This window comes from Monodon monoceros, unplaced genomic scaffold (genome assembly GCF_005190385.1).
Source record: "Monodon monoceros isolate NGI ecotype Baffin Bay Population unplaced genomic scaffold, NGI_Narwhal_1 Super_Scaffold_20, whole genome shotgun sequence".
Classification (NCBI taxonomy): Eukaryota; Metazoa; Chordata; class Mammalia; order Artiodactyla; family Monodontidae; genus Monodon; species Monodon monoceros.
Window position 1 is genome coordinate 66,047,417 of NW_021703777.1, and position 15,882 is coordinate 66,063,298.

Sequence of the window (15,882 nt, forward strand, 5' to 3'; positions counted from 1 at the left end):
TAAGAAAGGATGAATGATTAGAGTGTGCATAATTAAGGAACTTTTCAAATGTTGCCTTCATTATTCTTAAAAATAATTTTCCTTCAAAAGGGGAGAACAGGGCTTCCCTGGTGGCGCGGTGCTTGGGAGTCCGCCTGCCGATGCAGGGGACACGGGTTCGTGCCCCGGCCCGGGAGGATCCCACATGCCGCGGAGCGGCTGCGCCCGTGAGCCATGGCCGCTGGGCCTGCTCGTCCGGAGCCTGTGCTCCGCAACGGGAGAGGCCACAACGGTGAGAGGCCCGCGTACCGCAAAAAAAATAAAGGGGGGGGGGGCTGGAGAACAGATTCAGTTCAATTGACTAATTACCCAAACCAAACCTTCCAAACAGTTGAAATTTCCTTCTCCTATTTATATGTAACTAAGCCTATTAATAATGTAATAAAGATTAATACACATGCAGAAAGCAAGATGCAGATATAAAGTCATTAAGATTGTCCTTTTGCAAATCAGGTTTCCTTAAAACCTATAATTTTTTGCTCCTTGTCCTCTGGGTCCAAAGTTTGCACTTATTAACAAAATATATCAAATGCTTAATTTATTAAACACCTTATTTAGTTCCAATCAGAGCCCAGTCTTTGCTCATACAAACTTTTTCCTTTGCCCACTAAATTTATCATTTTTAAACAGTAAGTTTGTAAAATCACAAGATAAGAGATCTGGGTACTTCCCTGGTGGTCCAGTGACTAAGACTCGCGCTCCCAATGCAGACGGCCCGGGTTTGATCCCTGGTCAGGGAACTAGATCCCACACGCGCAACTAAGAGTTCGCATGCCACAACTAAAAAGATCCCGAGTGCCGCAACTAAGACCCGGTGCAGCCAAATAAATTTAAAAATATTAAAAACAAAAAAACAAATATCTGGCAGTTTCTCCAAAGAAGAAAAATCCAAAGGATTTTTACACAGTTTAGAAAATATTTTCTACTTTTAGTGATATAAGATCTACCTTAAATTTAGGAAATCGTCAGACATTTTCTTGGAACAGACTCACCAAAGCCAGAGTGAGTGTACCTCCTTTTGGTCTATGAGAACTGCTCATCCACCAGCATAACCTACACTAGAGGAAATAAGAATCAATGTGATAATAATTGTACTTTATGGCATTCTTATTTTTAAATTTTCAAAGTGATCCACTGTCACTTCAGCAAATGTAAGAAATATGAACAAAACTAGAATCACTTCTCTTGACACCCAGAGAGAACAGTATTCTGGGATATTTCCTTCTAGCCTCTCACTCTCTCAAAGAAAAATCAGTTTTATAAATTTCCAATTATACATACAGTTTGACAGTGCCTCAGTGGTAGAATGTTATCACCGTAACTCATGAATCATGAGTTTTTATACCACTTTGTTCAACGTCCGAATGGCCACTAACTCTAAGTGACACATATTTTGATCCTTGCTTTGCTCAGCTGTAAAATAGGGTTAGCTGCTCTATTAGGAAAATTAATGGCAAACAATATTAAGCTTAAAGAATGATTAACAGCCATTTTAATAGCTGTATTAATAACCACTGAATTTGTCCTAGGACTCATTGAAGGTATATTCCTATTGTTCCTCATGCATTCAGCAAACGCTCAGAGTGAATATTATGTACCCCTTGCACGTCATGTGAGTCAGCTCGGTTTCCTATCCGTGTACATACCCTCAACCACATCAGGAGTTAATAGTGTTAGCACAAAACACATCACCTTCACCCACACCTAGAGTTCTCATCCTTCATTTCTCTTTGGTCCCACCGCCATTTTATCTGATCTTTGCAAGACTCCGTACAGGTTTACAGGCATCCACCATACTGCCAGAGTGATTATCTTTTTTAAAAGGTGAATCTGTCACCATGCCCCACCACAGCTTTATAAACCTTTCGGTGGATTCTTACTGATGACACACGAAAAACAGTCCTCCTGAGCAAGGTCCAAAGAGTCCTCCCAGCCTGGGCCTATCAGTTGCACCTGCCATCATCCCCATCCCTGCCCCTGTGACCTTCTGGCTTTCTCTACCACTGGGCCTTTGCACACATTAGCTTAGTCTGGAAAAGTCCTTTCTTCCCCTCTTTGTCTAATTCAACTCATCCAAACTTTAGCTCAGCTGTAGTCGTTTTTTAGGCAAGGCTTCCCTGACCTCCCCACGTCAGATCCTTTTTTTTTCCCTCCTACCAGGCACCAAGTAGGTCTTACATAGTGCATGGCAGAAGTTTTATACAGGAAATTAATGGCCATCTACCCACTACACTGGAAGTTTTATGAGGGCAGAGCCCACAGCCATGTTTTTCTACGGTAAGTGCAAGGCTGACTCAATTGTAGTTTTCACACTTCAATTCCATAAGCAGCACCTGGGGTGCTTATCCAGTGCTTCACCTCCATGTAGTGATTCAGTAGAGATAGGGACCTACGAATCTGCCTTTTTACAAACACCTTACCAAGCCATGTGGTTAGAGGCCTTCCCTCTTGCTATAAAAGGTTCTAGAGACTTCAAACTCATTTTCATTTCTTTTATTCTCCATATTTGTCTACATACAAGCATCCAAGATGTTAACAGACTTACTATATATGGCCTATAAGGTAGTAAGGGTTAACTTAAAAATGGGATGCTTAGAAAATTGGAAGGCCTAATTAGCACCTGGTTCCAATTATGTGGTTTCTGTAACCAAGAAATCAACAGCTCTCAACTCTGATTTCATTAAAATCCCTCACGTCATCCCCCACCCCCATCCCTGCACCGGGAGAACGCTGGTGCCCCGGTCTCAGTGTTTTCTTGGTAATCAGGTAGAAAGCTTGGTAACCAGGTTAGGATGAGAATCCCTGTGTTAGATGGTGCCAAACACTGTTTCCACTTACAGAACTGCAAGTCCATAATGACAAAGGCTAAATAAAGCTGCCTCTAACTGAATCTTTAAATACATTTAGGAGGGCTTCTTTTTTTTTTTTTAAAGTTAACAAATCACCAGCTGAAGTCCACTTGAAGTTATTTAACATCTTAAAGCTGCCCTTAGCCACCCTGTTCCCATCCGTACCTGTGACATCGTGATTAGCAAGTCACCAGCGCTCACAGCCTTTCTCCCTCAGCACCGACTAAACCGAGATCAGCTGTAGGCCATCCATTCTGGGTTCTGACTCTGCGTTACCCATCCCCAAACATCAGAGTCCCCTCAAACGTCAAGGCCTGGCTCTAGCCTCCACCTGCCCCAGAAGGATGCTCATTTTAATAGATGGCTTTTTATTCAATTAATTTCTTATAGGCATCAGCCCTACAGACCTACAAGTAGTAAACCTGTCACACGTGAGTCCCTCTACACTTTTCTCTCAAGTGACTAACCTAGTTCAGAGCCTGGTTGCTCTGTAAGCAATGGACAGATATTAAAGTAAAAGGCCCAGACTGTTAAGACAGGCTCTCCTAAATCTTAAGGATTTTACACAGTGTATCAATTGTTTTGCAATGCTTTTATTTGACAAGCTTTGTCAAATACAGCCTTTCACGAAGTACTTTGAGGGAGCGGCAGAGAGGAGGAAGAGGGGCATGGAAAAAAGCTCACTTGTCTGCTCCACTAGCACACGTTCGGCGGGACCAGGGTTTTGGTTTTTTCACATTCATTTAAATGATATATTTGAAACTGAAAGTGCTGTCACAGGATAAGCGTTTGCCTTTGCATCTCCCACACAGATCTTGACGGTGGGGCCTTTTGGGGTCCACGTGGCGAACTTTTACTGGGCAGGAGCATCTAGTCTGTTTACAATTCTGAAAAAAAAAAGTGAGAAGTACATACAGAACAGAAACGCTTGGTGATGTCCTGGAACTTCAAAGTTATTTTTCTAGTCCATTCAAATACTAACTGAATGCACGCTCAGCAAAGTCCTGTGCTAATCTTGTTCTGTCTACATCCCTTCCTAGCAAGGAGAAGGATGGGAGGAGTAGAGCACTGTATCATGCAGTCCTGCTCCCAGGCTGCACAGGATTCAATGCTGAATTGTGTGACGTTTCTTTTAAAACAGCTTAAGAGGAAATCTGTCCCTGCCCTTGAAGGGTGGAGAACAAGCGAGCAGGAGAGAGGAGTTTAACAACATCGAAGGTGTGAGGCCAGGGACCAAGTAGCAGGCCCGGCACCAGTGGCTAACCTTGGCCCTTCTCCCTGCTCCGAAGGACCGCAAGCTGAGGCAGAAGGCAGAGCAGCAACTGCTGGGCCAAGAGCAGAGTGGTTAGAAAGTTCGCTTTCATTGTCAAACTCCTCTCTCCTACTTGAGAATCTACCCTACTCTCCCAAGATCTAGATTAGTCTACGTTTTCCATACTTAATTTCTCTCCACCCACCCTGCGGCGTTCATGCTTCCGGCATCCACCTGGAGTCAAGTGCGTTGCTTAGGCTGTGTCTCTGCCGGCAAGTCAAGCTCCACTAGCTGTGTGATTAACAGGCAAGTGTAGTCACTTCTCCCTCTTCGATGATCAGAGCCCTTTATCACAGTGCAGTGCTCAGTTAACAGTAACAAGCAACGTGTTACCAGTTAACCCCATAAAGCTTAGGGTTAAAGCTAAAGCAGCTTAGCTTGACTTTAAAACAAATCCCTTCCTGAACTCACAGGCAAAATGGAAACTTTAAAAAACCCGTGCTTTTACTAAATACTTTAACTTGGGTATGTGCTTCATAAAACGCATTTGGGTAAAACCGTCAACCTTTACTACTTCATATTAGTAGAAAGATAATCTGTTTTCTAGGTTTACTTTCTCCTACATTCAGCTGAGTCTCAGGCAAAGCAAACATTCTTCCACACTGTAAGTGAGGCAACAGCTTCTAGAGACGTTCACATGACCAAGGTTTGCAAGAGCAGGAGAAAACTAACACCAAGGCCTTGTTTCCCAGTTAAGCATTATTTCTACAATTCCTTCCAGAAAGAAATCAAAACCTCAGGTCACTGGGAATCTAGGCTCTTTTAGGAAATACATTCAAGAAACTACCTCCAAATCTTCTAATCACTACCCAGTTCAAACACAAACATTCAATTTACTTGACAGGTGATATCCTCCACTCGGTAAGGGTTATAAGACTTCTGACATGTTCTGCAAAACTGCTTGTAGTAAACCTGTGATGGGAAAGAGAAAAAACTTAGAGCAAAACCCTCCTGAACCTTTCTGTCAGGATGATGCCAGTTACAGGGCATTTCTTACCTTGTTAGTGCCCTGTACACACCACACGTAGGCACTTTCCCATCGGATGTTGCAGTCCTTGCAGTGATAGTAGCCATATTTCTGTTCTAAGAACTGAGCAAAAGGATAGCAGAGTTTAACCAACATGACATCTGAATAGCCTTCATCTCAGAAGCTTGGGAAGGATCTGACACTTAAAACTGGCAACTCCACTCCATATCTTGGAGGAAAGTAGAATCAGGTTCAAGTCCGTCTCCACGACGTAATCATTACGAAAGCTAATGGCTTAATCAAGTAGAAAAGCAAGGACCCACCAGAATTTATGTACCGGATTATCTTGGTTCATAAAGCAAATTAACAGATTACTAAGCAGGTGTTTTCCCTCAGGCAGGCAAGGGGAAAGCCAAACACATAGAGTTCCTGAACTTTGGGATTCTTTGGGGAGGGCTTCTCTCTGTAGAATAGGTCTGATCTTAGAACACACGTGAATGAAGTGGTTAAACTCAAGAAAAGAAACTAGACTCTGCATCGTAAAGTGATCTTGGATGAACACCTTGAAAAAAGTTCTCTATGGGCTTCCCTGGTGGCACAGTGGTTGCGAGTCCGCCTGCCGATGCAGGGGACATGGGTTCGTGCCCCGGTCCGGGAAGATCCCACATGCCGCAGAGCAGCTGGGCCCGTGAGCCATGGCCGCCGAGCCTGCGCTCCGCAACGGGAGGAGCCACAACAGTGAGAGGCCCGCGTACCGCAAAAAAAAAAAAAAAAAGTTCTCTATGCTGCCTATTAAGTTTCCACCAAACAGTGGTGCTGGGAATCTAAAATACGGATAAGCCGTAATTCACACATAATATGAACAAAAGTAGTATTACCTTATTCTTAAGTTCTTCTTCTCAGTGAGAAACAAGTTATAAACAAGCTTTTGGAGTTAGGCCTTTAGAATTGGAAGGAACTTTGGAGGACACTGAGCAATTTCACAGGTGAGCAAACTGAAGCCCAGGAAGGTAAAGACTTAAGATCACGCACAGCTTGTGCACAAACTTGATTCACTGTGTTCCCCCACCCCCACTAAACAGCCCTGGGGAGCCTGGAAGAGACCCCAAAAGGACTCTTCCGGGCCTCTTAATACCTCTCCAGCCTTTCCACTCCCCTGGGTTACAACCCCTCAGTGTGCTCCAGCCCTTCCAGTTTCAGGCAAGTACCAACCGGCCTTCCAAGCCTGCTCCTCTCAGGCAGCAAAGCAGCACAGCACAGATGCTCCAGCAGTGCTATTAGATTTCTGAAGAGGGGTGCGTCTTACGGGCAAGAGAAGATCCTGACTAGGACCCCCAGAAGTCAATTGTTAACGGTTTCTAACACACTGAATGAGAAAATGTGAGTGGGATCCTTGGCAATCAACTCCCTTTGCCAGTTAAGTTCACCTTCTGATGTTCGGAGACCCATCCTAGATCATCCAGTGCAGGATCAACACAGGACTACACTCCCGTGGTCGGAGCTTTATACAGCAAATACGCTCGGACTAAGAATGTTAAAAGGGCGTTTCCTCGGCCACTCCTGTGCAACCGGTGTTTTACACATCGCAGCAACACGCAAGCTACACTGGATTGAATTCTGCCGGAGAAAGGCGACTTCAGCAGCTGCCGAAAGGCACACAGAAGTGCCCGCGCCTAAGGGAGCGCGCGCCTCCACTTGTCGCGAGCAGCCGCGGGGCGGGGACGGGGACGCGAGCCAGGAGGGCGCACAGCCCTGGGGCTCCCCCGCCGGTTCCCTGGCCGACTCGGGACTCACCTGGAAGCGCAGGCGCTCCTTGCCCGGCTGGGGGCTCCGCGGTGACCACCTCTCGCCCGCGGCGTCCGGGGCGCCGGTCACCGGCGGGGGCTGCTCCCTGCTCGCCGGTACGCCGGCCTGGGCCTCGTCCTCCTCGGACTGCGGCCGTTGGGGCTCCTTCCTCGCCGACCCCTCTCCCTCCTCGGGGCCTCGGGGCCTCGCAGCTGGCGGCCCTCGCTCTCCGTCCGGCGCCCCGGGCCTCTGCTCGGCCGCCGCAGTCTCGGCCCCTTCCAGGAGGGTGGAAAGGCGGCGGGAGGCCACGGGCGAGTACACCGCCACGGTGCGTGGGAAGCGCACGGGCCGCGGGGCGCCGCTCGGCGGGCTACCCTGCTCGGGGCCCCGGCGGGCCAGCTCCGGGGAGACCGGGCAGCTGCCGCCCGCGCCCGCCGCGCCCTCGGGCTCAGGGCCGGGCTCGCGGGCCCTGCGCAGCAGCGTACGCCTCCCCAGCGAGCACTGCACGGAGACGTCGCGGCGCGGGTTCACCTGTACAGCCACGTCCCGAATGCTGGCGCGGCCGGGCCGCGGGGCGAGGCCGGGGCCCACCTGCGACAGGAGGGCCATGAGCTGCGCCCGCTGGTAGCTGTGGAAGTACTCGGCGGCCGCTAGCTGCCCGTAGGCCGGGAAAGACGACGAGGCCGCGCCGTCAGAGGAGGAGGAAACGGGAGGGTAGCCGCCGTCCCGGTGCCGCCAGCCTCCCCCGCCCGCCGCTCCCTTGCCCTTGGCGGCGGCCGGGTAGGGGTAGGGGTACGGGTACGAGTAGAGGGCGCACGCCGGGTACATGTAAGCGTCCAGCACCTCGTCCCCCAGAGCAGCCATCAGCGCACCCCTGCCGCTCCTGCCCGCCCCTGCGTCCTAAATAAGCGACCTCCCGGGGGCAGCCGGGCGCGGGCCCCACCCCCGCTGGCCGCGCTGCTCGGCCCCCCGCACCCTCCCCGCCACCGCTGGTGTCCCCGCCGGAGGGGCCCCTGCCAGACTTTCTCGGTGTGGGAACTTTCCACACCCGGAGGTTGGCACAAATACCCTGAGATGATCTGCAAAGAAGGCTTTCTTTGCGAAGCAGAACTGGTCTGTAAGTGAACTAGCTCCAGGTGAAGAGGATACCAGCAGGAGAACCATCACGGCGATTCGCTGAGCCAGGTGGTCCCCAGCCCTGGGTGATTGTCGGCGCCGCCCGGGAAGCTGAGGCGAGGCTGATTGCCTCTGGCTAGTGAGCAAAAATGCGAAGATTTGGGGGAACTGCTTTGGGTCTGATACCTACGATCTCAGATTGTAGGTTATTTCATCATCTCAGGGCTGCCCTGAGAAATCTACGCATTGAACCCTTTCAGTAAGTGCATAGGGAAAGCATTCCAGGGCATCTGTGACTAGGCTAATCGTTTTCTCCCTTTGGAGAACGTACTCCACCCCCGCCGCGCCCCCAACCCCCCACCTCAAACGGTGACCAGGTGGTGCTGTTGAGTACCACGAGGGTCTGACAACTGTTGCTCTTCTCTGGGGTAGACAGTCGCTCTACGGATTTTCCTAACCAAATAAACTTTCCAAAAGAGAAACTGATTTAGGGTGTGTTTACACAAATGCAGAAGACCAAATCAGTCCCCAGCTGAAAGCAAATGCCTTGTCCACTAGAAACATGTTGGCCACTCGTTACAAATAGATACCAGGTCGAGTAATCAAATACGTTAATGTAATTTTTCTCTGATTTGATACAGGTTGGACAATAAAATACTATATTTCATTGTTTAATAGACCTGTTTGGGGATTTTTCTGAATACAGGTCAAATTTTAACAATGTCAAGTATTTATAAGCTGAGCAAGCACACTTTTTTTTTTTAACAACAATTACATTAAACTCAATTATGCTTTACAAATATAGCGTGTTTTTACTCATATAAGATAGTGCATCAAAATTCTACATTTCCAAGACCCTGTTTTCTAAGAGTTAACATTTGAAACAATCATAGAAATCGGTAACGATGAAAAACCAAAAAAGCAAATTTGTTCAGGCGGCACCCTAGCGATCCCAGGTGCAAGTTATATTACGACATTGATTTGTAATTTATGAAAACGCTTGGCTAATATACCAATGCAACCTTATGGTGGGCAGATCAAAACTGTTACATGTATAATAATGTGAACCAATTGTTGTTCTTTATGTAAACCACAGACACTACCACAGACCATAAACATGAAGTAATATTTCAGCAAGATAAACTCTCTTGTGTATCTCCATATTTAGAGCGAAGTCTGAGTGGTTTCCATCATAATTAAATTATCTGCTTTCACTGTGCCATAGGAAGTGTCTGCCATTTCCTCTTCTTTTAGTTTCTTATAAGAAATATCTGTGTCTTCATCCTCATCTAGAGGATCTTGCTTGTACAATATTCCACTCCCATACATTTTATATATTAAAACAAAAATCCCTGCTTCTGCAGACTGGAAAAGGGCATAAAGCAAGGGAAACATGTACATACTTCCTATGTTTTGCGGTGGAAAGGCCAGTTTTAGAATGGCGGTACAGAGCTGCACGTTCTGGCTCCCTGTTTCCAGGCACACAGTCCTCTTGCAGTTGGGTGGAAGATGGAAGACAGTAGCTAAGCCATAGCCTGAGGCGTAGCCTGCCAACGGCATAAAAATCGCTACCACATAAACAGCTGCAGGAATACTTGCCAGCAGTTTGGGTCCTAACATAGTGCAGGTCATTATGAAAAGGACCACCAGCGTCATTAGCAGAGACCACAGGGAAACCTAGTAAAAGAACAGGGATAAACAAGCCATCAAAAATAAGATAGTTGAAGAGGGATTCAGGCAAGGGGATCCTGGGCTCTTGGAAGAGGAGAGTCATCTAGTCTGACCTCCCACACAGAATGGAGATCTTTGCCATTAAAAGTCTCTGACAGGGCTTCCCCGGTGGCGCAGTGGTTGAGAGTCCGCCTGCCAATGCAGGGGACACGGGTTCGTGCCCCGATCCGGGAAGATCCCACGTGCCGCGGAGCGGGAGAGGCCACAACAGTGAGAGGCCCGCGTACCGCAAAAAAAAAAAAAGTCTCTGACAGAGTATTTCCAAAGATGGGTAGATCACCTCTTCAGGAGGCACCCAGGCCGTGTCAGACAGCTCTAATTGTTTGGCAACCTGTCTTTATGTCTAGTGACCATTTGCCTTCTATAACTGCCAGCCATTGTCTTGGATAGGCCCTCAGGAGCAGCACAGGCCAGACAGACGGCTACTCCTGCAAAACAGCCTCCAGAAGTTTAAAAACCAGTTATGAGGGGAAGGCTACTCTTCTCTGGGGGCAGACTGTCCCAGGCTTTCAGCCTCCATTCCATAACTGTTTTGGAGTCCTGACTGTTCTGAGCATTTGTTTAATTTGTGAATGTGCCTCTTAAAAACAGAGCAGTTAGAATTGAGCCCAAGACACCAGGTATGGTCTGATGAATAGAGTGGACAGATGGACATTGCTTTCCCTGAACAGGACCCCGTGTTTTCCATAAGAAATTAGTTCTGGTTTTACACAGGACATAAAAGCCTATTGACTTATGAAACTGGGTGTCTGATATTTTTAACCTTCAAAATACTTTATAGCTCAGAGAATTGTTAGCAATACCCAAACAATTACCAACTCTTAGATTAGGTAAGAGAAAAGAAAAAAAATGTAAACCTAAGATGTGAGGAATTCTTTGTAATCCTGCAACTCCCTGCTTTTTCACCTGTTCATGAGAAAACTCCCACATGTAAGTCTCTAACGACTCTTAGGAATTATTATATATAATAGAAGGATTTTAGATAAAAACAATTGACTGTATAAAACAGTGTGTCATCTTGATGTCTGACTGGTACATTTCACTCATGCAAATAAGACAGGCTTGTAAATAGTAAGGTGGAAACCTAAAAATCCTTCTCCTAGTTCTCCTTCAGATCGGTAGCTTTCTTTTTTAATGGGGGAGGGGATTGGGTGGGTGTCTGTGAGGGGGACTACAGATCCAGAACAGTTTAAGTGTTGCTTCTGGTTCCCTAGATATTTGGGAGGATACCCCTTTGGAGTCTATGGGATTGGCATATACTTTATATTCTTCAAAAGATTATTCAAAATTTATCTGGGCTGGTCAAAAAGTCTACCCTAAATGGTGCTGAAGTAATTATTATATAAGATACTCATGTTACAAATGTACAATTAGCAGAAACCAAACTTTTATAAATCAAAACTTATATTAAGTTTCAAAGTGTGTCTACATCAATAGCTTTGAGAGGAAATCTGATTCTTCGTTGTGAAAATATTGGCTCTAACATTTCCTTTGAACCATTTAAAATCATTTGGGTGAACACTGACACTGAATGCTCATTTTAAAGTGTTTGCAAAAGTATAAAAATATTATGAAGTGGATCTTAATGAGTGTGCTGGCTATGGAATAGGTTCAGCAAAGTTACACTATCTTATTGAATTGTCTGTTATTTAAATATGTTTACCTGTTTTTAGCATGGAAATAGGTTATTTGACTTTCTCTTAGAATTCCCAAGGTTTTATAGTAAATGCCATCACATTAATAGTATTACCTTAATGATCAAGCTTAGTAAGTTCTTAATGATCTCAAGATGATCTATAGATATGTTATGTATAACATATAACAAATATGTATATTTACATGTACATATATCTTTATTACATTCAGAGTATATATATGCTTACAATAGAGCATAATTTTTTTACTCAAGGCTGGATATATGTACTGAAAAGAGCCCTCTATTTTTCATTTTAATAGAAGTTAGCCCCTCTGTATAATCAGATTACTTTGGTATAAGTAAAACACAAAAAATTGTCTTCTTAAATCTACATAATTGAAACATTAGAGTGATCCTTTTTCTCTTCATTGTCTGAAGGAATTTGCATGTACATTTTACACTAATTAGACTAATTCGTTATGTATTTTATTTGATTAACTTCCTAAAATGAGAATCCTGTTCATGATTTATTCTTATTTACTACTACTTTTGAGTTTTCAAAGAAAGTTTAATTTAGAAATATTTAAATTTTTTCTCCAATCAACTATTACAAAATCTCTACTGCTACAAAAAGCATCAATTTTTTAAAATAAAGCAATTTTGGAAATATTGCACAAAATAATAGAAATCCCATTCTTCCACTACCTTTAAAAATGAAATATTGCAATGGGGAAGGGAAAAGAAACACAAATTTAGTAATGTGAATATATTCTGCATTATTTACCCAGGACCTAATTTTATTTTGTGCTTTAAAGCCAATGTTTTGTGTATTCTATTATATTCTACGATGTAATTTTTTTACGATGTAATTTTTAAATTACTTTTTGTCTTATTAGTGTAAACTTACTTTTGGAAAATTAATAAAACATTTTAAAGGAAACTTCTACAGAGTTTCTCAGAATTAGAGTTCCACTTTTAAAAAGTAGAGTACTGTAATGCATTTCAAAAGTACTGCACAAATCCTATTAATTTTATTTCACCTGCTTTGATTTTTAGTAATACATGACTTCTTAGTGGAAAACATGTTGCCATTTAATTGCACTGTCATCTTTTCCCCCCCATGGTCTGTTTCCTCCTATGAATACTGACAGTTCTCTTATGCTGTTCTTAATTAACCTGGTGTCTTAATTAAAGCTATTATTTTTGAAGTTCCAAAAGATGGGACAGAAGTTATATTTGTGGCATAAACTTTTCTTTTTTTTTTTTAAGTTTATCCATGCAAGGGCTACCCAGTCCTTTTCTTCCTTACTTCTCTTTCCCAAACTTCTCACTGTTTCAGCCATGGGTCAGAGACCAAGGACTCTCTACGTGTGTAAAGTATGCAAAGTGAAGAGTGACCTTACCTTCACAATGTAGTCAGCCACCCGGTTGTATCTGTAGCGAATGAAGACGCCCGAACCAATAGGGATGAGAGTGCTGCACAGAGTCAGGATCACTGTCCCTATGGGCAGTAATTGCACCAGAGGAGTGTTGATCCAAGCCCGGCTGTAGATCCACAGGCACAGTGGCATCAAGACCAGGGCCAGGAGCGTGGAAGAGATGGTCATGATGATGCTGCAGAAAAGGGAATGGACAGAAGTCGGAATGGGCTTTGAGCCAAAGAGCCTTGCTTGAACATTGGGTAGAAGAAAACGGGAGAGACTGCAAGTCCCCCAGCTTGAAGTCAGGGAAGAACCTGCTTCATCCCAGGAGAGCACCAAGAGAGCAGCATGGCTAAGCCCAACTGAAACGTGAACTCCAGGCAGGAGAAGAAAAATCTCAGGGCTGCTGCCCTCTGCTTTATACAGCCTATTGAGCTGGTTACAGTCTGGATGACTGTGAGAGCCAGGAACATTTTTGTTTTCTTTTTAATCCTCCAAAGCACCCTTTGAGGCATGGTAAAGCTGCTGAATACTACTTGTTGGATTAACCTCAATTATATTGTCTTATATATGAGATTACTTTCTTTATTGGAGCCAATAGTCCTATTTTGCTTTTACATTTCCCGTGAGTCCTGGCTTCAGACTTCCCGGTTTCCTTTGTCTTCCGGGGCCTGCAAACCTGCACTGACAGCCCAACACTCAGGGAGGGTGGGGAGGCAGTTGTGGATGAGACCCCAAGACCCTCAGAGCACCTCTGTCCCCGTCTAGATCTTCTCCCCTCCAACCCTACCTCTTCATGTTTGCCTGGACTTCCAAAGCCCGGGCATCCCCATCATCTCCAGTTTCTTCTCCCCTCTTCCGCGCCTCATTCTAACCGCCTCTCCTTCCTCCCTCCTTGGTCTTGAACGCATGGCTGTACACGCGGTTGACTGGGAGAAGAGAGATGCCTACCGGACAGCAGCTCCGTACCTGAGGTTCATGTCGCCGTCAACCAGCAGGGACATCAGGTTGGAGAGATTCCCGCCGGGACAGCAGCCACATAGGAGCACCGCCACGGCGGCCGACCCGTCCAAGGAGAAGGTGAGCGCCAACAGGAAGGCCAGCAGCGGCAAGAAGCCGAACTGGCAGACCGCGGCCAGCAGCGCGCCCACCGGCCGACGGACGTGCGCCCCGAAGTGGTTCATGTCCACCGTGCAGCCCAGGCCCAGCATGGTGATGCATAGGGCGGCGCCCACAAACACGTTCAGCCCGTGGTTCAGCGGCGTGTCCCAGAACGGGGGCTCGTGGGCGGCCTCGGGCTGAGCGAACAGGGTAGGGCTCGGGCCGGCGGCGCCACCCGCGAAGCAGCCGGCCGTCGGCGTCAGGGTCGGAGTGGGCCCGGGGCTGAAACTGACGCCGGGCCCCGGCGCGACACTGAGCCCGGGGCTGGGGCCGGCGCTGAAGGCGGGCGCCAGGGGGGTGTCTGGGCCGGGGCTCAGGCTGCTGGCGTTGGGTGACAAGGTGTAGTTGTCTGGCTGCAGCGAGGACGGGCCGAAGAGCAGGGTGGCGTTGCCGGTGCCGTCCATGGCGCTTCGGCGGGAGGCTGCGAGTCTGGCTCCTGCCCGCCCTGCGTATTTCTCTGCCCTCCCGCCGCGCGCGACTCTGCGCCTTCGGTCGCCACCGCCGTCCGTCTGTCTGTCCGCCCGTCCGCACCCGCCAAACGGCAGCCGGTGGCAAGGCTGTGCTACGCGCGGCTGACGTCCGGGGCAACGGGTCGGTGTTCGGCTGGGGGTCGGCCGAAGGCCGCTGGCTGGCACTTAAGAAAGCGCAGCCCCCGAGGGTGAACCCAATCGCTGGGCCCCCGCGCCCGCAGGCGCCGCCCCCGCCGCCGAGTCCCCTCCTTTTAATCACCAGTAAGTGGTTCTGTTAGAGTGTAGCCAGGGGCGGAACAAAGACCTGACAAAGGACAAGAAGAAGAAAAAACTGTGCCTGGCTGCTGACCAAGTTCTCTGATGGGCTGTGCCTCTTTGATAATGAAATCTGGAAAGCCAGACATACAGAGAGAGAGAGAGAGAGAGAGAGAGAGAGAGAGGAGTTTGTGTATGGACGCACATACATCATACACACTGTTCAAAGAGCCTGCAACCGCTAGCATCCCGAGGGGTGCCTGACTTAATAGGAGCTGCTCTCTGGTAGTAAGACACAATATCTGGTTTAAACTTACAATTTTTAAATGAGATTTTTGTGTTCCAACTTAAAGTAAAAAGTAATAATATTGGTGGGGTTTGAGCCAGGTCTTGTGCATGTGTGTGTGCATTATTTCATTTGATTTTCTCACAGCAGAGCCGTGGGAGAGATACTGTTAGCTCGATTTTTCCACACCAGGAATCCAAGACACAGGGAAATCTCAACCTCATCAGCCAAACCCAGAAGCAGCTGGCTCAGTGTGCACCGCGAATATGGTATTAAAGCGTGCATTGAAGAGCTCTGCTAAGTACAGTCTCCGTGAAAAATGTGTATTTGGGAAGTTATTGGCAGATGGGGAGAGGCTACTTCAGTGGCCATAGATTTATGAAGTGTTTTGAGTACAGCCCTGGCCTTAGGATTAAAGGACTGAAGAGAAATAAAGTTGTGAGATTCCCTGCTTCAGACAGCTTTATCCCCAAACAAATCAAATGCAGAGTTCTTGGAAATGTTGACTCAACAACTTTATGAGAGTCTCTAGATGCATCTAACAAAGGAAAGGGACTTCTCTTCATACCAAGGAGGCAGAGCCATTGGAGAAGGCTGTGACCATAAAGTGATAGCCAATTATTGGGCTTCCCTGGTGGCACAGTGGTTGAGAGTCCGCCTGCCGATGCAGGGGACACGGGTTCGCGCCCTGGTCCGGGAAGATCCCACATGCTGCGGAGCGGCTAGGCCCGTGAGCCATGGCCGCTGAGCCTGCGCGTCCGGAGCCTGTGCTCCGCGACGGGAGTAGGCCACAGCAGTGAGAGGCCCGCGTACCGCAAAAAAAAAAAAAAAAAAAAAAAGTGATAGCCAGTTGA

The 15,882-nt window shown here is 47.0% G+C and overlaps 2 protein-coding genes across 2 annotated transcripts; both read right to left on the reverse strand.

The window, feature by feature from the left end:
* Positions 1 to 3,467: 3,467 nt before the first annotated feature.
* On the reverse strand, positions 3,468 to 7,816 carry ZAR1 (zygote arrest 1). The gene is made up of 4 exons (XM_029235872.1): positions 6,962 to 7,816; positions 5,198 to 5,290; positions 5,038 to 5,112; positions 3,468 to 3,775 (listed from the first exon to the last, which is right to left on the reverse strand). The coding sequence occupies exons 1-4, from the start codon at positions 7,814 to 7,816 to the stop codon at positions 3,632 to 3,634; spliced, it is 1,167 nt and encodes a 388-aa protein (XP_029091705.1). The 3' UTR covers positions 3,468 to 3,631.
* Positions 7,817 to 8,977: 1,161 nt separating this feature from the next.
* On the reverse strand, positions 8,978 to 14,537 carry SLC10A4 (solute carrier family 10 member 4). Its single transcript, XM_029236028.1, has 3 exons — positions 13,826 to 14,537; positions 12,839 to 13,049; positions 8,978 to 9,745 (listed from the first exon to the last, which is right to left on the reverse strand). Exons 1-3 carry the CDS (start codon positions 14,419 to 14,421, stop codon positions 9,233 to 9,235), a joined length of 1,320 nt encoding a protein of 439 aa, XP_029091861.1. The 5' UTR covers positions 14,422 to 14,537; the 3' UTR covers positions 8,978 to 9,232.
* Positions 14,538 to 15,882: the final 1,345 nt, after the last annotated feature.

What these genes read in the sequence shown, in the direction of transcription:
- SLC10A4 (XM_029236028.1), bottom strand. Translation starts at nt 14,421, where the DNA reads ATGGACGGCACCGGCAACGCCACCCTGCTCTTCGGCCCGTCCTCGCTG. An exon ending in GACGGCGACATGAACCTCAG is followed by an intron (nt 13,050 to 13,825) that starts GTACGGAGCTGC and finishes CCTTTTCTGCAG; the next exon opens with CATCATCATGACCATCTCTT. An exon ending in TGGCTGACTACATTGTGAAG is followed by an intron (nt 9,746 to 12,838) that starts GTAAGGTCACTC and finishes TTCTTTTACTAG; the next exon opens with GTTTCCCTGTGGTCTCTGCT.
- ZAR1 (XM_029235872.1), bottom strand. Translation starts at nt 7,816, where the DNA reads ATGGCTGCTCTGGGGGACGAGGTGCTGGACGCTTACATGTACCCGGCG. An exon ending in GTGTACAGGGCACTAACAAG is followed by an intron (nt 5,113 to 5,197) that starts GTAAGAAATGCC and finishes TTCCCATCACAG; the next exon opens with GTTTACTACAAGCAGTTTTG. An exon ending in TGGAGGATATCACCTGTCAA is followed by an intron (nt 3,776 to 5,037) that starts GTAAATTGAATG and finishes TTTTTTTTTCAG; the next exon opens with AATTGTAAACAGACTAGATG.